The sequence below is a fragment of the Daldinia loculata genome, assembly GCF_022478755.1.
Source record: "Daldinia loculata strain CBS 113971 unplaced genomic scaffold F4817scaffold_29, whole genome shotgun sequence".
In the NCBI taxonomy this organism is placed as follows: domain Eukaryota; kingdom Fungi; phylum Ascomycota; class Sordariomycetes; order Xylariales; family Hypoxylaceae; genus Daldinia; species Daldinia loculata.
Window position 1 is genome coordinate 136842 of NW_026054883.1, and position 27633 is coordinate 164474.

Sequence of the window (27633 nt, forward strand, 5' to 3'; positions counted from 1 at the left end):
CATCAAATTTACACTTCAGCTATGTCGGTACGATGGTAAGCAAGCTGAATGTACCCCTTGTTCGAATCAATGCCGACAACAACTGCCTCATTCTCGACGTACCTACATATTCCCCCACCTTTGCTATCTCCTACAAGTGATATGTTACTACCAAGAGTGGGGGTTGCCATAAGCAGAACCATTTTACGGTGTTGGCTGGAGATAAGCTGATGGGTGTTCCGCATAGGTACAACTCTACGAACCTTAGGCATAGATATGTACTTCGGAAATATCTAAGGTGCATATAGTTACCCGATAGAGATATCTAAAGTAAGAATACGTAAGTCTGATGAGTATAAGCTTGATTTACCCAATTCACAATAAATCCTTTCCAGATATGTAACCGAGGTATGATACTACCATGTACCTACCTACCTACATATGCAATAGCGTACGTGTGCATACATGATAACAATGACTCGCCGTGAAGACGTAGGCATTACATTGTAACCCGGATCACCGAAGAAGTGACACATGGATGCACGCCAAGGGCGGAATGCCACGATCCCTCTATATACATACCTGTCATGTCTTACAGGACTGTTGTGGAATCTCTTCATTTTTATCTATGATAAGTAAGTAGTTGTACAAAAGATGTATTATGCCGTTACTTATTGATTTACTATTCCCCCTTTAAACTTAAGTAATAAGGTCAAATTTACCGTCCTGGTAATATCGGATTTGAAAATGGCTCCCAGATTTCACCCAAAGGTATGGCAGAAAGTTGAGAGAGACGCGTCGAGCCAACTTGATGTAAGTGGATCACGAACTTATAAACCCGTTCAATTTATTGAGCTTCATTACAGATTATAATCGTAGGTGCCGGGCTCGGCGGTCTTGGCGCAGCTATTTCTATACTTCTAGCAGGACATCGCGTGACCGTACTTGAAAGCGCATCTGAGATTGGCGAAATAGGTGCCGGTATTCAGGTCTTGCCTAATTCATCGAGAATATTAATTTCTTGGGGACTCGAAGATGAGCTTGTCAAGCATGCGACGAAGCCTCGGTACGCAAATATGATCGGCTGGAAGGGTAATAGATTATCAAGAATGGACCTCCATGCTTATGAGAAGGCTCTGGGTACCCCTTTCTGGGATTTCCATAGAGCTAACTTACACCGTTGCCTCCTCGATCGGGCTGTCGAGCTCGGAGCTGATATTCGCGTGAGATCGAGAGTCCAGACGATCGAATATGCCACGGATGGATTAACGGCAAGCGCAGTGTTAAGCGACGGTAGGATTATGTCCGCAGATCTCATCGTCGGCGCAGATGGCATCTCATCTCGGCTGCGCGAGGTTCTTCTCGGCAAGCCAGATCCCCCTTTACCAACAGGTGACCTTGCCTATAGGCTCCTCATCAATACCAAAGATATGCTGGCAGATCCTGAATTACGACACTTTATCCAAAATCCTCAAGTCAACTATTGGATAGGGCCCGATGCGCACGCGGTAAACTATGTCCTTAGGGGCGGGGAATTATTCAATATGGTCCTGTTAGTCCCGGACGATATGCCTGCAGCTGCCATGACTGTGGATGGGAACGTAGAAGAGATGCAAGCACTATACAAAGACTGGGACCCCGTAATAGGCAAGATCTTAAGTCTGTGTCAATCTGTTCAGAAGTGGAAGCTCTGCATACGACCTACTTTGGAACAATGGACACATGAATCGGGGACATTTACACTGCTAGGGGATGCTGTCCACGCAACACTGCCGTACCTCGCTAGTGAGTTGCATCTTATAACATTCCCCGATTTCCATACTATGAAGTCTCAATGTTCAGATATACTTTACTCATTTACTAACAACCCTCTACTAGGCGGTTGCGGCATGGCACTAGAAGACGGAGCGGCCTTGGGTCTCTGCCTTGCAAAGCTGACTAACAAGTCTCGCGAGCAAAAGTTATACGCACTTAAAGTGTACGAAGAGTGCCGAAAAGAGAGGACCGAGAGGGTAGTTGAAAGGGGTAATTTCCAACAGTACATGTACCACCTCCACGATGGCGAAGAACAGAGAGAAAGAGACAGGAGACTCGAAATGTTTGGGCGGATTGATGAAGAGTTATTCAAAAATCCGGAGGTTATCACGCAACCACGGTCAGAATCGGGGGATGATCCATTACCTTGGAGGTATTATGGCGTAGGAGGTTGGCTTTTACCGTATGACATAGAGACGGCTGTGGAGCGCAAATGGGATCAGACACGAAGGGAAAACCAGGCGCGCCCGCTACTATAGCTTACTTGGTATTATCACTATCATGAATCAACCCTCTTAAATTATCCTTCTTTTTTTTTTTTTCTCCTATTCATCTTCCTCGTCCAACCCAAACTCTCAAAGTCAATCCTAAGACACCGTACCTAAGGGGTATTTTTAGTGGAGATTTTATCTCTATAAGATAAGTGTGAAATCTAAGATGAGAATGATAGCATAGTGACACGCCTAGAGTGCAAGAAAATATAAATTTCCTATGAAGTATGCTCTATGTCTAAATGAAGATTTTCCAACACTCAGAGTGCATATGTGGCTAGCTAAATCTTACAGGCGATTAAAACATTAAGCCGTCTCTGCCGCGTAGATGGGGTAATCCGTGTATCCCTTCTCAGGAGGCACCGTAAAGTAGAAGGTCGAACGGTCATATTTAGTTAGTGGGATTCCGTCCGCGAGCCTTTGCGGCAGGTCGGGGTTCCCGATGAACCACCTTCCGAAGCAAACGACATCAGTGGCACCGGACTCCAGCTTCGGGACGGAGTTTTCCCAGTTGAAGCATCCTGCGCTGAAAAATACGACACCACCCCGTTGAAGGATGTTCCTGAATGGTAACAGCGAGACGGTGGGCTCTTTGTCGGTTTGAGTAAGAGACTCAACCTTTTTCTGCTCGTCTAAAACCTCATCGAACCGCGCCTCGACCCTACGATAAATGTCAGTGAGCCACTCGGGATATAATGGCATTGTCCATTTTCTCTTACATATGAACGTAAACCGGCCTTTGACTCGCAGGCAAATTTACAATTTGTTCGCATAGATAAGACCAGTGTTCTAATCTATTACTGTCCCTGGTAGATTGGAAGTAGTTCCAAGGGCTCAGTCGTATTCCCACCTTGTCAGAACCTATTGCGTCGCAAACAGCTCTCAAGACATCCAGGGGGAATTTGCATCGCTTTTCAATGGATCCGCCATATTCATCGGTCCTATCGTTGATGTTGTCGTGAAGAAATTGTTCCAACAGATAACCGTTGGCGCCTATAGTCCATGATAACTTGGTTAATCAAATGCCAACGACTATCGGGAATTTCCTCTCCCTTTCACGTACCATGAATTTCCACGCCGTCGAAGCCTGCTTCTACGGCTCGCTTCGCGGCCCCTGCAAAATCTTGAACAATAGTCTGGATCTCATCTACCGTCAGGGGCTTTGGGGGACTGGAAGCGCAGGACGTCCCTTCTAACCAAGAACCCTCCATGGGGCGACTGCTGGAGCTTACTGGTGCCCTCCCACCAATAAATGAAGGGGGAGAGGCCCGGCCCGTGTGCCAGATCTGCAAGAAAATGTACCCTCCCTTAGCATGGACAGCGTTGGTAACTTTCTTCCAACCCTCAATCTGAGAAGAAGTAAAAATGCCAGGGATGCCTGGATACCCCCCAGCATAGTGGGAGATATCGGTAGCCTCAGAAATCAGAAGTCCACCCTTTGTAGCGCGCTGACCGTAGTATTCCGCCATTAGATCACCGGGAACGTATATGCCATCGCTCTCCTTGATCCCTCGCATGCGAGTACATGGCGCCAGGGCGATGCGATGTTGAAGTTCATAATTTCCCAACTTGATAGGGGTAAACAGCTTTGTGTCCTTCAACGGCGCATATTTTTGAGACATTCTAGTATTCTCGTATGTAGGAATTTAATGGTCGTTAGCGATTCTCAGGAGATGTGCGCTTTGAAGAAGCTCGTCAAGTGTGACTTTCTAAGAGCTTTTACGCAGCCAAAAACCAAGAAATATGAGAATGTACGGAGGTTAATTATTGCATGATATTGTTCTCAGTTATCCTTTAGAGCGCAGATTAACTATCTACACTAACGGCCCAAACCAACATAATCCACCATTCAACGCCTGGTCGTAAGTGGGGATAGCTTCACGGGAGCTTGATGTCGGGCAACAGTGGGGTTGGTAATACTCGAAGTATGATCCTTGGTGGGGTAAGTACATTTATGTTATGTGTATGAATGGGGGAGTCAGGGGTGGTCGCCACGTATATGGACAGGTACAGATATATACCTTACGTACGTAAAGAAGGTATAGGCATATAAAATACATGTGAGTATGCAAGTAGGCAACTTATGTGCCCAACGTGTTGGTAGGTCGTACGGTGCATTTATAATAACATTAAATCATTCATGTTTATAGGGCGATGGATTATGCTTACATTTGCCCCTAGAGCACACACCAGAGCTCACCACCTGGGATCTTTATGCCCGAAACTTATGCCCGATCAGAGTGGGGGATGGCAATGAATGACATACTAAACCGTAGCTATGTTACTTCTACCTTGTACGATAGCCCAAACGCACCAGAGATATTCTGATAGCTATCAGCCATGTCTGTACATAGCTACTCCGAATAAGATGAATACCTAAGGTAGCCAGGACAAGAGGATAATCTTCAAGATTCATATTATCACCGTCTACCAATACCCTCGCCCTCTATTAGCTCTCGTGAAACTATGGCAGCAGCTGATATACTCCCGAAGCCGCCTATAACCGGGCTGCCATTCGTGCCACAGGATGTTCGCGCCCCGTCTGCTGCCGAAGCTCTCACGCCTCTAATACAGTCAACATATACCACCTCCGAGTTATGTTTTTTCGTCAACGGCCGTCGAGTTACGGTTTCGAATCCTAACCCTGATTGGGTTCTCCTCGACTGGATCCGAGCCCAGGGCAACTTAAAAGGAACCAAGCTTGGATGTGGCGAAGGTGGATGTGGTGCCTGTACTGTTGTCCTCCAGACCGTTGAAGAAGGCAGACGGTTAAGGCACAATGCTGTGAATGCTTGCCTTTTCCCCTTGGTCGGCGTCGATGGAAAAAGTCTGATTACTATCGAGGGCTTGGGCACCGTTGATCGCCCGCATCCTTTACAAGAACGGGTAGCAAAGATGCAGTAAGTTATTAGCCTGTCGTATAGCTTCGACCTATCCACCACTATTCTAATACTAGGGCTGCCGCTATGTAGTGGTTCTCAGTGCGGATTTTGTACCCCTGGAATAGTAATGAGTCTGTATGCACTCGTTAGAAATTCATATCAAAACGGAAAGTTCCGGCTTTCAGCTTCAGATGTTGAGCTACAAGGCCATTTAGATGGAAATCTTTGTAGATGCGTATGTGTCCGCTTCTATACTCGTGCTTCAATGTTATACTCAACTTATTCAGACAGGCTACAAACCAATTCTCGAGGCTGCCAAGACGTTTATTTTGGAGGATTTAAAAGGCGAATTAATCGAAGAGAACAATCCCTCCCCCTTAAGTGCTCACGAGGATGACGATGGTCTTCTGCAAACACCAGCAAATGGAAGTGGGTGCGGTTCTTCGTCCAGCGGCTCTTGCGGGCGTCCGGGGGGCTGCTGCCGCGACCCGTCGACGTCTTCATCTGGGAGTAGTGCCGACAGAGCATCCTCTCAGGAATCTGTTAATACACGAGCAACCTCTGTAGGTTCAGGTAAACCTACGACATCGTCTTTCTCGTTTATACCATACAACCCTACAGCAGAAATCATATTCCCGCCAGCTCTCTGGAAATATGAAGAACGGCCTATCTGTTATGGAGATGGGAGAAAGATTTGGTTCAAACCTACAACTCTAGAGCAACTGATGGAACTAAAAGATGCTTGGCCCTCTGCCAAAATCGTGGGAGGCGCTAGCGAGACACAGGTAAGGTCATATATACGTTCACGTCCCACTGTTCTAGGCGTTTCTTACGTGGAAATAGATCGAGGTTCGCTTTAAGAAGTCCGAATATCGGGTATGCGTCTACGCGTCGGACATCAAAGAGCTTAACAGCTTCAAGGGACCTAGTAGTGATGCTGATCTCAAGAGCCTTTCGGAAGTATCTATCCCAGGTAATATGCCGCTGACCAAGGTAGAAGACCTATGTGCCACATTATTTATAAAGCTTGGTGCTAGAGCAAGCGCACTTGAGGCACTTAGAAAACAGCTTCGATACTTTGCAGGCCGTCAAATTCGGAACGTTGCCAGTCTGGCTGGGAATTTGGCGACTGCAAGTCCCATCTCAGATGCTGCCCCGGCACTACTAGCAGCAGGATCTGTAATCACCATAAGATCTAAGGGAAAGGGCCCCTATGACATACCACTTTCGACGTTCTTCATTAAGTACCGGACAACCCAGTTGCCTCCCAACGGTATAATCACACACATCAAGATTCCACTACCACCACCAGAGACGTTAGAGGTAACAAAGGCATATAAGCAAGCAAAGAGAAGGGATGATGATATCGCGATTGTGACTGCTGGTTTCCGAGTACGTGTGAGTCAGAAAGGACTTGTCGAACAGGCGATATTCGCGTATGGAGGCATGGCACCAACTACCACAGTCGCGGCTGCGGCCCAGAAGGCTGTGATAGGGAAGCAATGGGCAGAGAGTAGCACGCGTGAAGAAGCTCTTCACGCTCTCTTGCAGGACTTTGATTTGGCATTTGGCGTACCAGGTGGAATGGCTCAGTATAGGAAGGGTAGGTCTCGGATACTTAGTTCCATGGCCCCTATTTGCTAACAACTCCAACAGTTCTCACCTTGTCACTATTTTTCCGTTTCTGGCAGGAGAGTATTGCAGAATTAGGTCTTGCCGAAATCAAAAGTGATGCTATTCAAGAGATACACCGGGGGATATCTTCTGGGACTCGCGACCACGTTGTTACTTCAGGCACCAATGTGGTGGGTAAAGAAATACCGCATCTTTCGGCCTTGAAGCACTGCACCGGCGAGGCAGAATACATCGACGACATGCCCCGGCAAAACAATGAGTTGTATTGCGCTCTCGTCTTATCAACAAAGGCACATGCAAAGATACTCGACATTGACTGGAGCCCTGCGCTTGAAATGCCAGGAGTTGTAGGTTATCTTGACAAGGACAGTTTATCGAGAGAAAACAATACATGGGGACCAATCCGAGTAGACGAGCCCCTATTTGCGGTAGACGAAGTTCATTCTCACGGCCAGACAATAGGTCTAGTCTACGCCGAGACGGCGTTGCAAGCTCAAGCTGCCGCCGCCAAAGTCAGGGTAACCTACGAGGTATTGCCGGCGATAATTACCATTAGCCAAGCTATCAAAGCCCAGAGCTATTTTGAGCATGGAAAGCAGTTGAAAAAGGGGGCAGCTATTCAGGGGCCTCTGGATGACGAATTCGCCAAATGCGAGCACATCTTCGAGGGGTTGACGAAACTAGGCGGCCAAGAGCATTTCTACCTGGAAACCATTTCCGCATTGGCGATTCCGCATATCGAGGATGGTTCCATGGAAGTCTATGCTTCCACTCAGAACTTAGCAGAGAACCAGATCTTCGTCGCTCAGGTACTTGGCGTACCAATGAGTCGCGTAAATATGAGGGTCCGACGTCTCGGGGGCGCTTATGGTGGAAAGGAGTCGAGAGTCACACCAGCAGCATGCCTTGTTGCCCTTGCTGCTAAAAAGGAGCGGCGTCCCATGAGGATAATGCTAAATCGCGATGCAGATATGTCATCTAGTGGGCAGAGAAATCCAATGCAATGCAAGTGGAAAATCGGCACGGATGCGAACGGAATAATCCAATGCTTCGATGCAGATATCTACTGCAACGCCGGGTATTCTCTAGACATGTCTGGCGCCGTCATGGATCGGGCCTGTACCCACATTGATAATTGCTACAATATACCACACGCCTGGATACGTGGATGGGTGTGCAAGACAAATACAGTATCGAATACTGCATTCCGAGGCTTTGGCGGACCGCAAGCGATGTACTTGGCCGAGTCATACATGAGTGTTATTGCCGAGCGGCTCAATATGGATATCGACGAGCTTCGGCTCAAAAATCTATATAAGCAAGGTGATTTGACCCCCTTTTTACAACCTATCGATGTCGACTTCCACATCCCAACCATGTTGGAACAGCTCAGCGCCAATGCAGATTATGAGAACAGGAAGAAGGAAGTCCGATTATTCAACTCTAGGAACCGCTATAAGAAGAGAGGGATATGTATGATACCTACGAAATTCGGACTCAGGTAAGCCATGTCATGGTTATTCCCGTAATAAAACGAACTAATATCATATCATAGCTTTGCCACTGCTCTACATCTGAATCAAGCTGGCGCATACGTAAGAATCTACGAAGATGGTTCGATCCTCCTTCACCACGGAGGCACCGAGATGGGACAGGGTCTATACACCAAGATGTGTCAGGTTGCGGCCGAAGAGCTCGGCGTGAGCGTAGACCAAATATTTAATAAAGACTCCCAGACCGACCAAGTTGCCAACCCATCCCCAACCGCCGCATCTTCGGGCAGTGATCTTAATGGCATGGCTGTCAAGAATGCTTGCGATCAGCTTAATGAACGCCTAGCGCCCTACAGGGAACAATTCGGACGGGATGCTCCAATGTCAAAGATCGCCCATGCCGCATACCGAGACCGAGTTAACCTTGCGGCCAACGGATTTTGGAAGATGCCCAAGATAGGGTATAAATGGGGAAATTATAAAGACCCCCTTCCGATGTACTACTATTTCACTCAGGGTGTAGCTATCACGGAGGCCGAATTAGATCTTCTTACAGGTGATCATACCGTCCTAAGAACGGACATAATAATGGTAAGTAGCCACTGGACCAAGACCGTAAATTCTGTCTAATAGCAAACTAGGATGTTGGTCGTTCTATCAACCCTTCAATCGACTATGGGCAAATCGAAGGGGCCTTCGTTCAAGGACAGGGTCTATTTACCATGGAGGAATCGCTGTGGACGCGAGAAGGTGAGATATTCACGAAGGGACCTGGGACTTATAAGATACCAGGTAAGTATCAACGAGTTTTCCCTCCGGAGGAGTTACGTATTGACATAAGCATAAGGTTTCTCGGATATCCCTCAAATCTTCAACGTGTCCATGTTGAGGCACGACTCGGAAGGAAATGCCATAAGCTGGAAGCATCTGCGCTCCATTCAGAGTAGCAAGGGTATCGGGGAGCCGCCGCTTTTCTTAGGTTCCACGGTATTCTTTGCCCTCAGGGAAGCAGTCAAAGCTGCGAGAGAGATGAACGGCGTGACGGAACCATTAGTTCTTGACGCCCCAGCAACAGCGGAAAAACTGCGCCTAGCTGTCGGCGATGAATTTGTCAAGCGCGCTGCTGTTGTCCCGAAAGAAGGAGAGACGAACTTCTTCGTTCGTATCGAGGATTAGACAATTATCAAGCACGCGATGGGTCTTGGGAGGTTGTAGGATTCACAGTATCATCAAGGATGCATATTTTCACGTAGTATATTATACGAAGGTCATGGATTGCATTACTAGGGGCCGTTTATCGTACAAAAACAGGATACGGCGGTATAGCATACTAGGGACAACAATTTGATAGCTTCGAGTTCCAAGAATTTACTGGATGTACTCGTGATTGGTGTATGGCGCTCTTCAACTAACATTGGGACTTGGTATCATACCTCATTACTCTTGGATTGATGAGAGAATAGCATTTCGAAGGAATCCCGTGAAACTCTCGAAAACTGCATGATCATCCCCCTGAAGCCAGCGGGCCACGATCGCCACCTGACCCCTATCATTCGTATCCCCCGAAGCCCGTATTGTTAATAAGAAACCAAACGTACTGTGCGTCGTGTCCTGTTCCACCTTTTGCTTCGGCTTCTTTTGACGGGACGATGAAGACTCATCTCCGGCGGTATCTCCCCTTTCTCTCGCCTTTTTCCTGCGATAGGTTCGACTCCAAACATTGCCATTGGCAAAACCTACGCCCTTTGACAACTGCTTGCTCCAGCTCCACGAATCCAGGTCAAGACCCTCCATCGTATCGCAAACGGCCCGCTCAAGCTGTTCCGGTTTGACTTGCGAACTAGATCTCACAACAACGGTCATCTCTGTAGGTTCCGGCAAGATCTTTTTCCCAGCCGAGGGCTCACAACCCCTACTGGCCGGTAGACTCGGCCTTCTGTTCCCGAAACTCCACCCAATAGCCCACCTGCGCGTCTTATTCCCCTGAACAAATGCCGTAAGAGCATAATTAGTCACGCCATGCCCTTTGAGGATGCCTACAAGCACTTCCAGGCTTGACTGTTTGCCAAGCATGCACGTATACCACTGCACCCTCTCTCGCAAGACTAGGGACTCATCAATCATCCGCTGGATAAAACCGATCTCGCCCCCGGCGCACACCATCTCGACTGGCGCGCCCGTGCACGCGGTATTTGGGGGCCGGGATTTCTGCTTAGCCAGATCTGTGAGTTCGGCCTCGGACGTGTAGAAGGGAGGGTTAACCATGGTGAAGTTAATGGTTTCCAGGCCTAGTTCATCCAGGGGGATAAGACAGTCCGTGATGGTGCGACCGACTACACGGATTCTGGATTGTAGGTTGTTTAGCTCAACGTTTTTGCGCGCGTAAGATAATGACTTCGCATCAACGTCGGTGGCGACGAATGACCATGACGGTCGCTGAGCACAACCTAGAAGCGGGTAGATGAGACTAGCGCCGGTGCCAATGTCTAACCCAGTTACCTGCCGAGCCCGATCGCTAGAGTTCAAGTACGGAGTCGAGGATGATGAGTCAAGAAGGTCCTTTAACCAAAGTATATAGTTATGCCGATTAGGTACCGGAGGGCAAAGTCGGTCCGTGGGCAAATCGACTGTCAAACTAAAATCCCGCTTGAGGAGGGTCTTGGTCAGTTGCATGACTGACTTAGGGTTATTAAAGTCGAGATGCGAACCGCGCTCCAACACGGCTTCAAATTCCGAATCGTGCTGTCCGAGCAGACGAAAGTCCAGGTCTTCCGTATAAAGCCTTTTGTAGTAATAGTCATCCCTTAGTTCTCTAGGTACCACTGGCCCCGAAGGACGGTCCTTATTAGTGACGGAGCATTCAATTGCCGTTGACGAAGAGGCCTCCCGGCCCACGAGAGTAGATGATTTATTGAAACCTTTTCCGAGTTCAAGTCCATCTTCATTAGTCAATTTGCGTTTTGTCCCACGCTTGGGGCCATTGTCCTGGTCTGACATATCCATCTCCTCTCCGTGTCTTAAAAAGCCGGTGCATGCTGATAGTGATGCTTGACTTTATGCTGCGAATAGAGACACGACAATTATATGGCTACCGCATGAAATTACTCGCCCCGTATGCATCTGGAGAACGGGTATCGAGACGCAGATATGTGATGTCGTTGCTGGGTGAGGCTAGGGAATGAATCAGTTCGATGGTGATAAACACGGGCAAAATTCCACAATGACAATTGGATATTAATTAGATATGAGGCACGTGATACCTACCTCCTGCTCCTTATCGGACTATCCACATAGCTTACGGCTACCGATGTATTATTTCAAGGCCGTCACATCGATATAACGACCGCATGGTTCATAGGAAAGTCGCGATGGGGAATTCAAATAACCAGAAGTCATTGAAAAAATCTTCAAGAATAATAGTAGCAACTACGCAAACTATTGAACGTCATTTAACAACTTTAGAGTATTGTCTCTCAAATACCTAGGTAGGGGTTAGCATGTCAAGTATGATTCCAATAAGCTATGGTGAACCATAATCGAATTAACTAGCAATCGCAAATCAAATGCCTTATAATAATAGTACAAGTTTGCTCGAAGCTACAAGCCGCCTTCGACCGTAGCTACCAGGCATCATTACCTAGGGCAACATATTTCTGCAGTACGCATAAAAATCCACTTATCCTCCCTTAATTTTTTTCTTCAGCTGTTTCCTCAACCTTCTCTCGTGACCTTTCCATGTGCAACAATCAGTAGCTATGGTAAAATGAGTCTGCCCGAGCTATGAGGGGGGGAAACAGGTAAATCTGCAAACATAAAGCGCCGTCCAAAGATTCCGCCATGTTAAAGGAGTTGCGCCTCCTCCTTATCAATACCGCGGCATTCGGCGAGATTATAGCCATTCGACCCGTCCGGACATCGGCGTATCGGGGCGTATTGCGAGGGCTGAAAAGATTTCGCTCGAGCGGCATGAAACTCTACGAATAACTTCAAAAACAAAGCCCCTGAAAGGCAATCCGAGAACACCAACCAACGCCAATCCATGTTTCCCTTATTAACACAGCCTCGTAGGAAGATACGCCGGGTTATCATGAAACGGCACTTGGATAATGCGTAAGTGCAAGTAGTACAAGGTTTAGAGGGCGTGGGGATTGATGCTCGGGTCTTCACACACCTCCGCCCATGAAGGCAGCGAGATCGTCTAACTCCAGCAGCTGGCGCTCGAACGCCACGCAAAGTTCGGCCGCGGTCATATCGTTACCAGCAGCCGGCGCGGATTCGGCCGGCTGTCCAGACGAGGAAGGTGCTGGGGACTCTGCCTTCGACTGGCCCGGCGGGGGGCTCGCGGTGGCCGGCGGGGACACACCAACCGATCCTCCGTTGATAGTGGTGAATCCGGACTTTCGTGGTGGCTCGCTACCTCGACTATCCGTCTGCTCTTGGGCATTCGCCGATTGCGGGCGCTCGTAATCCATGCTATCAGGGTTGTCCGGTTGACTTGCTGTGTCCTCTTTGATCAAGGGCACAATCGTCTCGGGCTGTGTTCTCTGAAGTGTCCTATCACCGTTCCGTAGGACCTTATTCATAACAGATAGATGGCGGTACCAGGGAACAGCCAAAATCCAAATATTAGCCCCATCTTGAAGAAAGCGCATGCCATCACGAACAATCGATTCGGCCGTTTCGTTCAAATCGCCGGGTGTCAATCCTTTTAGGCTAAACCAAGCCACAGTAGAACAGGCTGTAAAGCACGAAAACAACATGACTAAAGGGAAGTTGAGCACAGCATCTTTGTCCGCGTTAGATTCCAAGGCTAGTAGGAGCGATACCACGCTGTCAGCAGCTGCAAATACACGATCAACTGTCTGCAAGTGAACATGCGGCACCATACGCCAGGTCTCGTGATTGAATCCGTCAGTAGTAACAAGGTGAAGCAGCCTACGGCGGTTTACCATGATAGTAGCGCAATGAAGGAGGCAATGCAACATGGCGTATGTGAATCCACTACCCATCGTAATGTGTAGATTGATTTGCCTGGTCTTATTATCCATAAAGTGTGGTGGCAACGAATTGCGAACTGCTTCAATACCTGCCTCGAGAGAAGCACAGTCCTCTTCGGAGAAAGTGGCGCTCGTCACGGTAGTGAGCATTTCGACGACGTTACGCCAGGCCTGGGTTGCCATCACGATGTGGCCAAACTCGCCCACCTCAGAGATTGGGGTGGACGGCGTGGGAAGCGCCGGAGGCGGACCACCGGCGAGGGTACGAACATACACGGGCGTACCGAAGTTGTAGCTCATGTCAAGGCACGGAAGCGGAACATCCTTGATGTCATGGTGGGACACGGCCGGCTGGCGACCGGGGCTGCTTGTGAGGAAGCAATCCAACACATAAATAAGCCACAAGGTACGGCGAAATGATTCCTCCTTAATGAACTGATCCGGATCGTCTCGGTTCTGGTGAACCGCAATTATCCGATACATCTGAGCCATACGAGCGGCTTGGCCAAGGTAAATGTACGCGCGGACAGCATTGCGGTTACCCCATTCGTGGATGATCAGGAGGCAAAGAGCCTGAATATCCGCCAAGCTCGGGTTGTCGAGATTCTGCATGATTATATTGATAGCCTTGACAGCAAAATGCTCGGCCGCAGCCGAAGCACCTCCCTGGCCGCCATAACGACGAATCAAGGCGGGAGAGCTCCTATACGCGAGATAAATGGTTAGGTAAGCCCGGTTGACTTAAATAGATGTAACAAGGTATTTTCATAGGCGATCGGGAAGCCAGGTGGTGGCAAGGATTCGCGGAAAGGGAAAATCATTGGTGGATTAGGCGAAACGCGAATGCAACTCCGGAGATGAATGAACCATTCGCCCGGAATCCTTTCAGAAGTGGATAAGGCGGGTTCCGGGGAATTATGTTCAATAAACGGGGAGACAGTATGAAAAATGAGAATGTTTGCTTACCGTGCAGCACAAGTCAGAAGACCGTTAACGATGCTAGCCTCGAGGGTGCCATTCTTAAGCTTCTGCAGGAAGGAAGGTTTGTGAAAGGCGACACAAGACGGAATAGTCTTGCTGATTACCCTCTCACATTCCGTCACCAGTTCCGGATTGAGTCTGTGGGGACGGACGAAAATACGTGTTAGTGGATCCGATCAACGCGAACGAAGTTTGGGGGAGGACAAGGGTGTTTGGATTGAAATAGGAGCGCGTTTTGGGGGTTGCAGGGACAAACGGAGTATGGAGGCAGAAGAGCAGAAGGGCTGGGCAGGATGGGCAGGATTGGGGGCTTAGGGAAGAGACGCTGGAGATGCCGAGGCGAGAAACGAGGCAACCGGCATCCATCCCATTCACAGCCACCCAGAATCAGACTAGTGGTTGAATGTTGGGGGGGTGATTTGGCCGGCTGCACTCTGCCTTGACCGACGACGCCAGGGAGCACGGATCACCAAGTACCAGAATCTGTTCGGAGCGCGTAGCTGCCGCCAACCTGGGTCAAGACCGAAACACCAGGATGCCCCCGTAATAACCCGTAACAATGACTGGAGGCCATAAGGGAGTAGAGGCATCTCGGGGAAGGGAAAAGAGAAGAGGACGAATAGTAAGAGAAATTATGATGACGTCGATAAGAAAAAAAGGAATAAAAGATAACTCACTTCTCGCTATTGGTCTGCATACTGCGCGGCAAAACAGTGCCGGACGCTACAGGCTGGCGGTCGCTGGTTGCCGACACGCTTCGCTCTCCAGGTAGACTCTCACGCGGGCGAGGAGGCCTTGCCGGTGATTGACCATGGTGATGAGCCATACTCTCCGAAGGTAGATAACATTCGTGCATCCCCTTGGCACAGTTCCTGCATGGTGCGCGACCATTCTCGTAGACACACTTCGTTTTTCCCTTGCGACAACGCACACAGGCGCCGCCGGCTCTGAGCGACGTGCCGCGGACGACAGACGCCATGATGAGTATTAGACCAAAGATGTATCGCAAGTGAGAGAATATATGACGATGCTATTCCGGATAATAAGGCGACACTCCGAATGCAGGTCCGGCAGAAGATGATAGAGAGATGGAAGAGTTATTTGTGTAGACGGAGAAGACGGGAGGCGGTGGATGTTCGGTGCGGGTGGATGGGAAATTTTTTAGTTGTGTAAGTTTCGGTCGGAGTGGAGGAGGGGGCTTCTTAGTGGGAAGGGAAAACTAGTAGGTGGAATAGGTAAGGAAGAAGAGAGGAAAGGGAAAAAAAGGAAAATGGAACTTTTTTTTTTCTTGGAAGGATAGAACCTGGGTGATGGCGCTCTGGCGCGAAGCCGCTGGAGAGGGATGTTGCAGGAGACGGGGCAGGACGGGAGGGAGAACAGAAATTAAGACGGACCAGACTCGGGCGTTTGCGCTAAAAATCAGAGCGCGCACCTGAGCCAACCTCGAGCACTGATGATTTCCAGGCGGTCAATTCGGGGGAGGGGTGTAAAGCGCGGCCTAGCCCGGCTCTTTCTTCCTTAGGTATCTCGCACTTCCCTCCTTCTGCCCTCTCTCTTTCTTCTTGTGTACTTTATTTCCCTTGTGGGGGGGGCCACAACCGGGGATTCGCCCGTGCGGCAAGTGCTCACCAGACGCGTTTGTGAATGACGTTTTATTTTTACTTTATTCAATTTATTTAACAGTCGAGTACTTAAATAATACACGTGCATTAAAATAGAAGAGAAAAGGGAAAAGAGAAAAGAATATTATTTTCTCTGTCAAAAGTCGATCGACCGGAGACAGGCTGATGAAATCCTTAAACTCAAACATGTTTCCCTGGAGGGGGGCTTTTCGGCTCCACGGCTCCCGGCGCTGGTCGTCTCTTTCGCGTGGGAGTTTACCAATTTGGCTAGGCAATGGTACGGGGCCCTCCCGTACTGTCTATACATACTGTGACAGCGCAATACGGGAAGGGAGGCGTGAACACGTACTTCGTAATCCGTCCGCGCCCGTACTTTCTTTTATCTTTTTTCTAACTCGGGCGACATTACTTTTTATTTTATTTTTTTTACTCTTTTGCCTCCCCTCTCTCTCATGGCAATTGTAATCCACATACTTTTTAGTTACGTGAGAACGGGCTTTTGCGCATTGTATTTGATGGGAAACGAGGTGTTCCTTAAATCATATTGGGTAATCTAGTTGGGTGGGTTTGTTCATTTTGCTTGTTTCGTTACCGCTTTCAAAGATAAATCCGAAATAGACATTTCGGCAAGCCGACCGAGCTCCTTGTTACGTACCCTACTTTTAAACCTCGGAGACGGATGACGGGAGGAAATAGAAAAGTTTAACCTGCTACGCTTTGACTAGATACGCACCTAATGTGCGAAAAGGAAAGCAGGGACAAAAAAAGGAGCATACGCCTCTTTTACCTCTGTGTAAGGTCTAAGTAACTGAAGACAGCGCTGGTAAAATACTTCATACTGTGAGTGCGGACTCGGGGTCTAGAGCGGCGGGTGGACTGGGGCTTTTTCGGAGTGTCGGTCCCTGTTTTACTGCCTACCAACAAATCTCGCCAGCCTCCTACTATGTAATCTAAAGTTACCTCCCGGGAATGCCTTTTTTAATCAGGTTGATTGTCTAATGAGCTGATAGAACCTTGTGTTATATTATTATATTATGTTGCCAAAACCTTCGTTCGAAAGCTGGCATTCGGAATATTTAACCCTGACACCATCCAGACTTATTTCCCAACCGGCAAGTTTGTAAATAAATACTAGGTAAGTAAAATGTTGTAGGTTGGAAAATATACCGCTACTTCCGAGGGTGCACTCGTTCCAACCGGTTCGTCTTACCCACCCGGTATGCCATAGGGAAATGGCATCGTAAAATATGCTTCGGGGGTTGTTATTCGGCTGACGAAGCTATTGAATCGGTTAGCCGGGGCTGACTCGATGCAACCTCGACCAGGCAACCCAACCCCGCCACGTTAGCTGCTGCTTAAGAATTCCGCCGGCCGTCGTCCTATACGCAGCCCATCATGTCGTGCGTGTTACAGGCCACTAGAAGGGAACACACGGGACGGGAAACCTCCCACTGGTCACGCATTGCTGACCGAGATGGGGCCGCCTCGCCGTCGCCGAAAGGTAGAATAGGGGCTTAGATTATGCCTAGTATCAGAGATCCACCATCACAGAGCGAAACTGAATACTAGAAAGCTCAAGCTAAAACATGTAATAGAACTGCCGTAGACATTACGCCAAAGTGTGTATAAGTATCCTCCCATTTGCGATTACAACATCAGCTCTATCCAGTTTGTTCTATAAATAATGAAAATATCAGCCTACATACATACGCACGCATATACACACACACATATATATACATGTCTACCTCATACCACTTACACTATCCTACGTTCGGGATATCCGGACGGCGGATAGTCCGAAGCGGAGATGGTTCGATGACTGGGTGACACTTAGCTGCAGTGCCATGTGCGCGCAATCATGGTCATCCCTATCCTATTTGGTTTTCCTTTAATGTCGGCACCGGACTCGTTTGGTGCATTTTCCGTCCGACCTTACATACAGACCTTACAGACCTTACAGACAAGTACCCTCTCATTGCCATACGGATACAGTACGAGATCATGCGACACCGATTGCGCGTAATCTTCTTAGAGAACTAATGCTAGGATTTTATACATGCGTCTGCCCCGATGCCCCGATGCTTAAGGAAGTGCCAAGTCAAATACTTCCGACAGTGCCATCCTACAACACCGTTCCCTGCCTGGTATTCACTACTGCCGAACCCCCTCGGGCAGATGACCAGCTAGAAGCTTAAACATTTCGCCTGCTCGCTACTTGACCTACTCAACCTTCGGTTCTTCTATCCGTGTTGCTCCATAAAGAGATAAGTAGACTCGCACTGCGCCCAACAGAGAAAAAAGAAAAAAACAGTTACAAAATAGTAGAACCTCTCATCCTAGAGCATAGAGGCTGTATGGCGCCTCGTCAATTCAAAGCCCACAACGCTAGGTATGTATACCTGTACATACGTACCGACATGTAGGGCCGAAAATCGCAGGCTTCTATGGGAATTCGATAGATTCCTATGGTCCTTTTCCGTCCATTTTCTCCACCCGTACCTTCAATCCTCCCGGAGGCGGTGGAACCGCCGATTTTCCGATAGCTTTCCTTGGGCGTCATGGCACTCCAAGTACACAATAGTGGACCATACTATTGAATCTACACCGGCGCGGGTTCGAATATACAAGACAGTTCAATGTACCACGAATACGCCAATCGCCATCTGCCATCCTAAATATAGACAGTGTGCATATGTGTTCCGGGGATTATCAGTGAAGAAAAGGAGAAAGCTCATAAGCTTGCTCCACCATGCGTAAGACGTGAGATTCATGTTGTAAGATGGCGACCTCCATCCATACCTAGACCTAGGTCACGTACCGAGTGGATGTTAACTAAGATCTATTATTCTAACCTACTATCATATGCGGCGACCGAAACTGCGTAACGCCGTCAGCCCGCTCCGCTGTTTGAATATAAGTGTGGCCGGCACGCATTAGCACAGTTTTCAGTCCGAATGTATATCTCATTACATACCTCCTAAGTGCTAAAGGAGATGTTATTACTGCCTCCTTTGCGGAGGGGTAATCAAGCATTTTCTATATTTTTAACTATTAATACATTCAACCATGGTACCGGGTTAGATCGGCTATCCTTGCCCGTCCACCGGAATATCCAACGAAATGATATTCTGGTATTCGTAGCAGAATTGTGTACCATATCTAAGACTTTTATGTACCTATGTAATTATGATGATGATAGGCTGCATTAGGTGCCCACTTACAATTTAGCCTCCGCGCCTCCTATGATGCTGTAATGTTCTCTCCAAAGTCAGCGACTGGCGTCATATTTTCGGCCGCAACGGATTAAAAGGGGGCGGGCCGGATCCTTTATCCTGAAATTATCTACGCCCCTAGTCAGCCCGTCCATCCGCACGCATTGTACCGCAAGTCGGACTTACTACTGTAATAATTCATTTCACACACAATTTAGACGAACAAAAAAGGGGGGAGTCGGGATCAGGGATTCTTACCTACCTACCTAACATTACGATCAAGATTTAGGATACGGTCAACCGGATAGACCACCTCAACATCAACGTAATGTACAAGACTTTTCGGCCGAGTCTTGTAATACGCAACATGTAGGTACTTGGGTACATAGATGTATTATCGCCCGCAACATGTTAAAGAGCGCAGAAGCGTTGGAAACTAATCCCGATCTACACGGAGACCATTGATTTGGGTAAAGAGAAATTCAATGTTTGTGCGACAAGTCCACTCAAATCTAGGCGGTATCTAGGCGTCCCCGCAGTACATATGCGCCTTACCGAGTGCTAGCTTATTCAGGTACATGTACTTATCTCGTCTACGCGTACGTTACACTTGGAAAGTACCGGTGACAAAATGTCCGCATTCATCCCGGTGATGGGCTGACCGCGCGGAAGGTGCAGCTGATCCGATCTATCCCGTTAGGTACCTACCTCCTAAGATAACTTCTCCATAGGTAACCTCCTCCACTGTCTGCTGATAGTCACGTGTTACATTCAAACGGACAAAGACGGTGATGAATAAAGCCCATTTACCATGCATCGCCATAGATCGGCATACATTTATTATTACACTTGCCGGACAGATGATAGGATCGCTACTCGGCTGACCTCTTCGGAACAGCTCGATCGTACATGCAACAAAATATCCATCCCCAGAGTATCTAAGCAGGGTGCTACAAGTCTACATCCTAGACTATAGGTATATCCTATGATCGTAGGTCTATTACTTAGTTAGCTAGGTACCGGCATATATAAACTCTAGGGATAATATCGTAGATTTCAAAGCATGGCCTTGCCATCCCCTTTTTTTACTTCGTTTCGTACATCCCCCTAGAGTAAAGATACGTAGGTACCTAAGGTTACCAAGCAACCAAGCAACCAAACAATTATATGTGTACCACGGTTCCTAGGCAACCCAAGGTAAGGTTAAAAGGTCCATTAACAACCCCTCCATCACTCCTGACCTTTCAGATACACTACCCAAAGAGGCCGTGGCTTAGTGGTTTTCATGGTATGAAGGTGTAGATAAAATTCGTTCGCCGGGTTTTTCGAGGGCGTTTCCGGGTTCGAGCGAGTGCAGGGCAGCAAGATAGGTCATCTTGGCTATGTTCAATGCCCAAGACTTGAGTCTAGGGGCCTGCTTTTTTGCACTTCTTTTTAGAATTGTTAAGATCCCATTATATTTTCATGCAACTTTGCGAGGCTTGTAAATGAGATGAGATATCCTATCCTCACCACTACCAGTTTTCTAGCCTTTCAAATACCGTCAAACCACGCGTTATTTTTTATTAATTATGAGCAGGGAAATATATGTCTATGTTTTATATAGAACCAGGTGCGCTCTTTTATATAATTACCAACTAAGGCGGCGTAGTTAGCATTCGTAAACCCCTAAGGCTCTATTATATCCTAGCTTCCTACCTCGTAAGAATTGGGAAGGTTAATCACCACAAGGATAAATTTCCTGACCTTGATAACTTCCAACTTTGTAAGACTAAGGGTGTTCATAACCTTGATTCTGAATTTGCTCGTACAATTGGCTATATTGTTAGCTATTGAGTTTCTATATGACTTGGTTATTACAAAGAGGCTATATCTCCCCTCTGTTCTTGGGAGGGCATGTGTCAATACAGTCACCAATGCACTCCTACACTAGTAGCTATGCCCCTACCTCTCACTCTGTGCTACCGAGGCCCTGACAGAGGCATATGGTGATTGATATTTATGATGCGCAATCCATATCGACGTGAATTAACAACCTCCAATATAAAACGACATATACAATCACATAGAATTAAGACGCCGAAGGAGGACGTAGTCAATGTCTACGAAAAGGAAAAACAATCCTACTTACAGCTGCAAAGTATCGTTAGAATTTTCTTATATCCTTATGCTTGGTCCAACATGGCCATCATTTCACTGTTGGTTCTGAAGATTATTACATTAGAATAGCTAAGATAGGACTATGTAGTCATGATCGTCGTTTGCTATTTCACTTATATGGCAGGTTACCTAAACTATCATGAGGTGGAACTAGAAGACACTTCGACAACTTTGTTGTTCCATAATTCTAAACTTAGCTATGAGAGCCTGTGGTTATACATCCTTTGACTCAAATATTGTACTGGGGATTCAATCGAATGGCAAAGCGAATTAAATCGCAGCCGTAGTAAAGCCCGCCTACTAGTATGTAAAATCCATCCGAAACAGTTGTGCCGGCCGCTTAAACCTATGGCCCTAGGTTTATCATTCTCTCTTTGGGTTATTACGAGAAGGATATCAGAAGGCCTATTACCAACCGAGTATTAGTCTTCAGTATAATTACAATTAGTTTTATAACTTGAACTACAGCTAGTGATATATGTACATAGCTCTGCTAGTAGTAATAATAGCCATGGGCAAGAAGATAGTTGCGGATATAACAAGCAGATAGAAATTCCGTACAAGCATCATCATCCCACTTACATGGTGGCGTAGGTATCACAAAAATGCAGGTTGGTGGCTGCGACGCTTACTGCTCAATCCAGTCCCCAAACCTGGCCACTTTGCCGAGCCTTCATGTCTTATTAGCTGAGCGGCTACCCCGCGACCCCAGCCTCCATTAGATCTTCCTATCCTGATCTCATACATCATGAGCTATGTAATTGCTGATGGTGAGGAAGAAACAGGAATAAAAAAGAAGCGTTATACTCACTTCGACGACGACTTTGTAAGAGTACAATCTTAATCACTGTTTCGACCCTGCGCTCCGCTCACTCGCCTCAACCCAATGGAGTACCAGCCAGCACCGTCGCCATCATACCCAGCACCGCCCTCAACCTCGGCTCCGGTGCCTCCAGGTCCACCTTCATTGCAGCCAGACCCTAGATTTGAACAGCCAGTCTCTACGCCTTTCGCCGGGGCGGATTTGCAATCAATAAGGACTGCCTGTGAGTACTCGTTGGGCGAGTATATCTCGCTGCACAAAAGACGACGGTATGACGACCCGGCTAGCGAGCGTCGTGTTCAAGCGCAGCAGAGCATTATTATGAGCGACTTACAGCTGTTGCGGAGCGAGGTATCGGATTTAGCTAAGGCGGCCGAGGCGCATAGATGGCGACGATGGCTTTTGGGTGGTCTAGTGTAAGTTTCTAGCATATGGGAAATTGCATCATGGAATCTCTCCCTCTCCCTTATCTACCCCCCTCCCGCAACATCACACATAAACCAGCCGTCTATTTCCATAGTTTCTTATACCCGTACAGGGCGTCTTTCATCCCCGCCATCCGTAAGGTTTTCCGCCGTTCGTCGAAGGACAAAGAGTCTAACGACACCGAGTATGCCTTTAAGAGAAGCAAGGGTCTCATTTCTCGCATATTGGATTCCGTTCATGGCAAGGGCAAGTTTGCCTCGATAGCCTTCTTTGTCTTAGCTATCCTGTACGTATTTCAGAGCGAGGTATCGATGCGTGTAGCAAGAACGGTATCCAAGCGCTTGAAGCGGCTCATGGCCAAGATCGAAAGGGGAGATCAGGGTCTTGGGGAAGACGACGTGAAACTTCTCAAGGGCTGGCGTTGGCGCGTGCTACTGTGGTAGTAATTTGATAACAAAGGTTGAGTTTCATCGAGTCTTTCCATGCTGTACTGTACCTCTTGTATCTAGATATAAAAATGCCCCCTGTTTAATCATACTAGGTAATATAGATACACCAGTGAGTGCTCTCATATTTAGCCCTGAGCATAGAGAAATACCAGCACCGAGTCTTACAGTGTAGTTGAAACTAATCCGTACCATGGGAGATTCTATTCGGAGGATATACACATGCACGGATATGTTACCTGCTATATCATCGGGCTATATCGTTAAGTTTCCATTTGGGTATCTAAGCTACCTAATACACAGCCCTGTGAAACATAATGCTACCTAGTACACACCATTGCGGTCGCCATCGTTGCTAATGAAGTTTCCCAGTTGCAGCTGGGTCATATCTTCTCTCACGCTTGCGACATCGCTAGCCACCTTCAGAATACCCTGCTGCAACTCCCTAAGCACAGCGCTAAGCTCTTGGGCCTTCTCGTTGGGACCAGATGACGCTCCATTCTTGTTAGCCATCATCTTCTGCAACTGCTCCACCAGGTTGTCGGAAACGCCGTGCATATGCATCTCAATCTCAGTCATGTTCTGGTCATATCTCTTTACTTGATCTTCCATGTCATCTGCCGCCTTAGAGAAAAAGCTGACCAGGTCTTGTCCGTCCGCCTCCGTGTTCGCTGTGCCTGCTGACTGTTGCCTAGGGGACCATATCCCGGCCGTGTGATACTGTTCAGGCAGCTTCAAGTTATCGATAGCTCGGAAACTTAGCCGGGCGTGATCCACATCCTGAGCGACTAAGACGCGGGATGCCTCGATAGCCTGAGCAGCCGATGCTAGTGCACTATGCGCACTCTCGTACTTTTTAGCGACAAAATTGACGTCGTTGGGGATGCTCTCAAGCATCTCCTTATGGCCGGGCATAAATGAATCTACCTCGTCCTTATATTGCATTTGTCTCTGGATCAACATGTCGACAGCTTCTATCTTCTTCTGTAGGTCCTCTTGGAGGTCGTTAAACCGCGTAGTACCCTTAAGGTTGCTTACGTCGATACGCACACCGGGAACTGTCTGTTGAGTTGATGATTGACCCATGGTTAGGCCAAGGCCGAGTGAACTGCCTAGGCCCAAGCCAGGTTGCTGCGGTTGGGATTGAGCCGGTTGGCTAAGAGTACTCCCACTGCGGATCGAGTTAGCGAAACGATTGTAGGGGACCTGGGTTTGTTCAACTTACAACGGGTTGGATTTCTGCTGGGCTGGGACCGCCTGGCTAAATAAAGATGATCCCATATTGCTCGCCGCTGGTTGTGTAGGTTTCAAAGAACTACCGAAGAGAGGCCCAGAAGCCCCAGTCCCCGTAGACGTCGCCTGGGCAGTCGTGCTACCGCCAAACAGCCCGGTGGCGGGTTGGGTCTGAGCCTGCGTTTGCGGTTGCGTCTGGGCAGGTTGTAAGCTTCCGAAAAGTCCTCCTCCCTGCTGCGGTTGCGCCTGAGTAGCCTGCGAGCTCCCGAAAAGCCCCCCTCCCTGCTGTGGTTGCGTTGTAGTAGTATTCGCTGCTCCGAATAGACTGGCGCCTCCCTGTGACGGCTGGGATGGAGTAGCGGAAGATGAAAAGAGACCGCCGGATTGAGGCTGAGTGGTAGCGGTGGAAGAAGAAGTCGTAGGATTATTAAATAAAGATGGCTTAGGTGTAGTTGATGTATTGCCGAAAAGATTTCCACCGGGAGCGGGAGGCTGGCTACTGCTCGATCCACTTCGTCCGGCGCCGGATGTCAGCTTTAAGACCCAGGCGGGAGGCATTGCAGCAGATTCGTTTCGTTTCGCTACGTGAGGATTGGAGAGGAGTGTAGGAGAATAGATGCTAGACTCACAACAAGTTCGCGGACGACGTGTTGATAGACAGGCCACCAGGGCCACTCGCTGATCTAGATAGGGCCATGATTCCCCGGGCGTGGAATGTCAGAATTTTTTTTTATAACTGTGTACCTAAGTTAGTACATGATTGATACTTGCGTCTTCTGTTTGTTTGTCCGAGACATACCTTAGCTCACATGCCCAACAAAGGGAACTTGTGGATGTAAGTAGAGGAAGGAATGTAAGGTGGGTAAAATGTGGTATGTAAGTTGTATTGATGTATTGATGTAGGTTAGGTAATATAAAGTTATCAAATGTTTTTTTTATTATCTTTTGCAATACGGAGTAGAGCTGCAGGTGCTGTCGCGTTACTAGCCAGCTAGCGCGCCTATGTCCCCCGGATGGTACATGGTTTGCTAGGATTTGTACTCCGGATTACACGTACTAAGCCAAGTACATATGTAGCCTGGCCATAGCTCCGTTGCAGCCGCAATCGCCCCACGCCTTATTCTACATATGTATCGCACTTCCTTGTCTTCCCTAGCTCAAGGTAACCAATTGAAACCCAATTGAACCCATCCACCTGCAGTGACTTACATCTAAACCCTTACGTCCAATTTGAACCTTCACTTCTCCCGAACATTAGCGTCCATACAACTTTCCGGCATCAAGATTTTAACCTCTTACCTAGTACGACCTTTATACATCTAGAAGCATAATGGATATTGACGACGACGATGATTTCTATGCTCCCGACGAGCCCACCACTCAAAATGACCCGTCTAACTCTACCGATTCTCATACTGCGGCTACATCTGTCCAGCCCCAGCCCCCACAACAGCAACAACAAGATGAGGAGGATTTAGAGGAAGGAGAGGAGGAAGATGAAGGCGCTGATATGGACGAGGATGACTCGGACATAGATATCATCACGGAACGGAAAGATGGCACAAATGCGCCTCCGCCTACGTTAGCACTACCTAGCTTCCCCGTCGTCTATATCTACTCACGTATTCCATAGCCAGTCGCGATATAGTGACATACGAAACATACCTCAAAGATCAGCGTCAAGCGATACGACCAAGCCTGCCGCTGTTAAGAAGGAAGACGTACCAACGCGGTCCACCTCGGGCCACGACTTGCCCGCAGTTTCCACATCCAAGGTCGATGTAAATGCGATACCTGTGTACAAACCAGTAGGAAAGCCTATCACCCAGATCAACATTGATGAAGGTCTGTCGCATATCGCCTCCTCCTGTTTCATCGACTACTGCTAACACAGGCGCATTCAAGATCTGCCAGAGAATGACAAGCCTTGGAGGAAACCTGGTACAGACCTAAGCGACTATTTCAACTACGGCTTCGACGAATTCACCTGGGCCTTATATGCTGCCAAGCAAGATAATGTCCGCAGCGAGTACAGCTCGGACGCCATCGCTCAGAATAACAAGAAGATGCTCGAAGACATGCAAATGATGATGATGGGAGGTATGCCTGGGATGAGCGGCGCAGGCGCAGGTGCCGGTATGGCAAATATGCCTGGAATGGATGGAATTCCTCCTGAGATGCAAGCCATGATGCAGCAGATGATGGCCTCTGGTCTTGACCCGAGCCAAATGGATGCATCTACTATGTCTGCCATGTTCTCGGGTATGCAGAATGCCGGGGCCAGCGCTGCTGGAGGGCAGGGCAACCAGAACCAGAACTTCGGGGGACCTGGCCAAGGATTCGGCGGTGCTCAAGGCCAAAATTTCGGCTATGAACAGGGCATGGGCCGCGGTGGGGGTGGGGGCACTGGCGGGTTTGGCGGGCGTGGTCGTGGCGGCGGACGTAGGAATTGGTAAAGATGGCCAAGCTTCCTCCTGTATACTTATACTACTGGATAGCTTTCGGTGAAGGCTATCGAATGATTACCAGGCTGTGAGGTGAGAGCCTAGATGAACGCGGGATTTCGCGTCGTATTAGGTAGTCATACCAATCACGATACCCATAACATTCAAACTACACTCGGTTTGCTACGGTTCACTTTTCTTACTCCATCGCTTAACTAGCACAAGATGTGCATAGCTAATAAACACGACTGACCCAGTTGTCTAACTACACCTTAAAGGTAGTAAGACGACGAATAATAACCGATATCAGTGTCAGCACAACAGAAACGACTCGCGTATAATATATTGCTATCGCCGATGTACTAGCTAAGAAAAAATATAAATCGTAGTTGCGATTCAAACGCCGAAGAGGAGGAGTAACAGGAATCCTGTCCGGGAAGTCGTCGAAAGTCTTCCGGTGCCGGATAATATATTTCCTGACAACCAATCAGCAGCCTCCTCTCAGCACGTTTCATACAGCATGTGCCACCCTCCCCTGACCCAAGATCTGCGGGCCTAGAATTCAGCGTCCCGGGAAGAATAGAGTTTTTGGACTCCCAAGCCCGTTAAGCCTATTGTTGCGCCTCGTGAGTCTAAGTGGTGATGAAGGAGTTATATACACTGGTAGAACTTCGCTTGTACGAAACACGGCGCTCTGCTAGGCTAGCCACACCATGTGTACGAGATGCCTCTGGTCTACATTCAACTTTGCGTTTCCCATTTTGGCGGCTTGGGTATAGCCAATGGACAAGCGCACGTGGGTACTTGATTGCACAATCTAGGAGCGGGACACATTATACATTTATCTTATCCATACCACTTCGGGGATACTTTTTACTAAGACTACGCGGGGGGGGGGGGGGGGGTTTAAGTTTAAAAAAATTTATTAAAGTAAAGTGATGTGTTTTTACACAAATAAAACACGAAAATAAAACAAAAAAAAAAACAATTA

General features: G+C 48.1%; 8 protein-coding genes across 8 annotated transcripts; 4 read left to right on the top strand and 4 right to left on the bottom strand.

Annotated features, from left to right (window-relative positions):
- The first annotated feature begins 490 nt into the window (after nt 1-490).
- On the top strand, nt 491-2406 carry F4817DRAFT_339767 (FAD/NAD(P)-binding domain-containing protein). Its single transcript, XM_049303580.1, has 3 exons — nt 491-792; nt 846-1764; nt 1858-2406. The coding sequence occupies exons 1-3, from the start codon at nt 727-729 to the stop codon at nt 2271-2273; spliced, it is 1401 nt and encodes a 466-aa protein (XP_049158346.1). The 5' UTR covers nt 491-726; the 3' UTR covers nt 2274-2406.
- Nucleotides 2407-2591: 185 nt separating this feature from the next.
- Nucleotides 2592-3802, bottom strand: F4817DRAFT_359213 (12-oxophytodienoate reductase 1; the record flags this gene model as incomplete). Its single annotated transcript, XM_049306127.1, has 3 exons — nt 2592-2946; nt 3005-3278; nt 3349-3802. 3 exons carry the CDS (start codon nt 3800-3802, stop codon nt 2592-2594), a joined length of 1083 nt encoding a protein of 360 aa, XP_049158347.1.
- A 622-nt stretch (nt 3803-4424) lies between these two features.
- On the top strand, nt 4425-9664 carry F4817DRAFT_339769 (xanthine dehydrogenase). The gene is made up of 8 exons (XM_049303581.1): nt 4425-5185; nt 5258-5402; nt 5455-5952; nt 6011-6770; nt 6824-8303; nt 8358-8886; nt 8937-9087; nt 9143-9664. Exons 1-8 carry the CDS (start codon nt 4752-4754, stop codon nt 9469-9471), a joined length of 4326 nt encoding a protein of 1441 aa, XP_049158348.1. The 5' UTR covers nt 4425-4751; the 3' UTR covers nt 9472-9664.
- On the bottom strand, nt 9665-11512 carry F4817DRAFT_339771 (uncharacterized protein). The gene has a single exon (XM_049303582.1). It carries the CDS (start codon nt 11296-11298, stop codon nt 9733-9735), a length of 1566 nt encoding a protein of 521 aa, XP_049158349.1. The 5' UTR covers nt 11299-11512; the 3' UTR covers nt 9665-9732.
- A 946-nt stretch (nt 11513-12458) lies between these two features.
- F4817DRAFT_359216 (uncharacterized protein) lies at nt 12459-15252 on the bottom strand (the record flags this gene model as incomplete). Its single annotated transcript, XM_049306128.1, has 3 exons — nt 12459-13995; nt 14259-14411; nt 14951-15252. 3 exons carry the CDS (start codon nt 15250-15252, stop codon nt 12459-12461), a joined length of 1992 nt encoding a protein of 663 aa, XP_049158350.1.
- Nucleotides 15253-21847: 6595 nt separating this feature from the next.
- F4817DRAFT_339783 (uncharacterized protein) lies at nt 21848-23218 on the top strand. The gene is made up of 2 exons (XM_049303583.1): nt 21848-22509; nt 22632-23218. Exons 1-2 carry the CDS (start codon nt 22157-22159, stop codon nt 22960-22962), a joined length of 684 nt encoding a protein of 227 aa, XP_049158351.1. The 5' UTR covers nt 21848-22156; the 3' UTR covers nt 22963-23218.
- F4817DRAFT_339785 (uncharacterized protein) lies at nt 23216-25171 on the bottom strand. The gene is made up of 4 exons (XM_049303584.1): nt 24998-25171; nt 24828-24934; nt 24191-24709; nt 23216-24136 (listed from the first exon to the last, which is right to left on the bottom strand). The coding sequence occupies exons 2-4, from the start codon at nt 24893-24895 to the stop codon at nt 23290-23292; spliced, it is 1434 nt and encodes a 477-aa protein (XP_049158352.1). The 5' UTR covers nt 24896-24934; nt 24998-25171; the 3' UTR covers nt 23216-23289.
- A 141-nt stretch (nt 25172-25312) lies between these two features.
- F4817DRAFT_339786 (Fip1 motif-domain-containing protein) lies at nt 25313-26958 on the top strand. Its single transcript, XM_049303585.1, has 3 exons — nt 25313-25779; nt 25832-26043; nt 26104-26958. Exons 1-3 carry the CDS (start codon nt 25529-25531, stop codon nt 26652-26654), a joined length of 1014 nt encoding a protein of 337 aa, XP_049158353.1. The 5' UTR covers nt 25313-25528; the 3' UTR covers nt 26655-26958.
- Nucleotides 26959-27633: the final 675 nt, after the last annotated feature.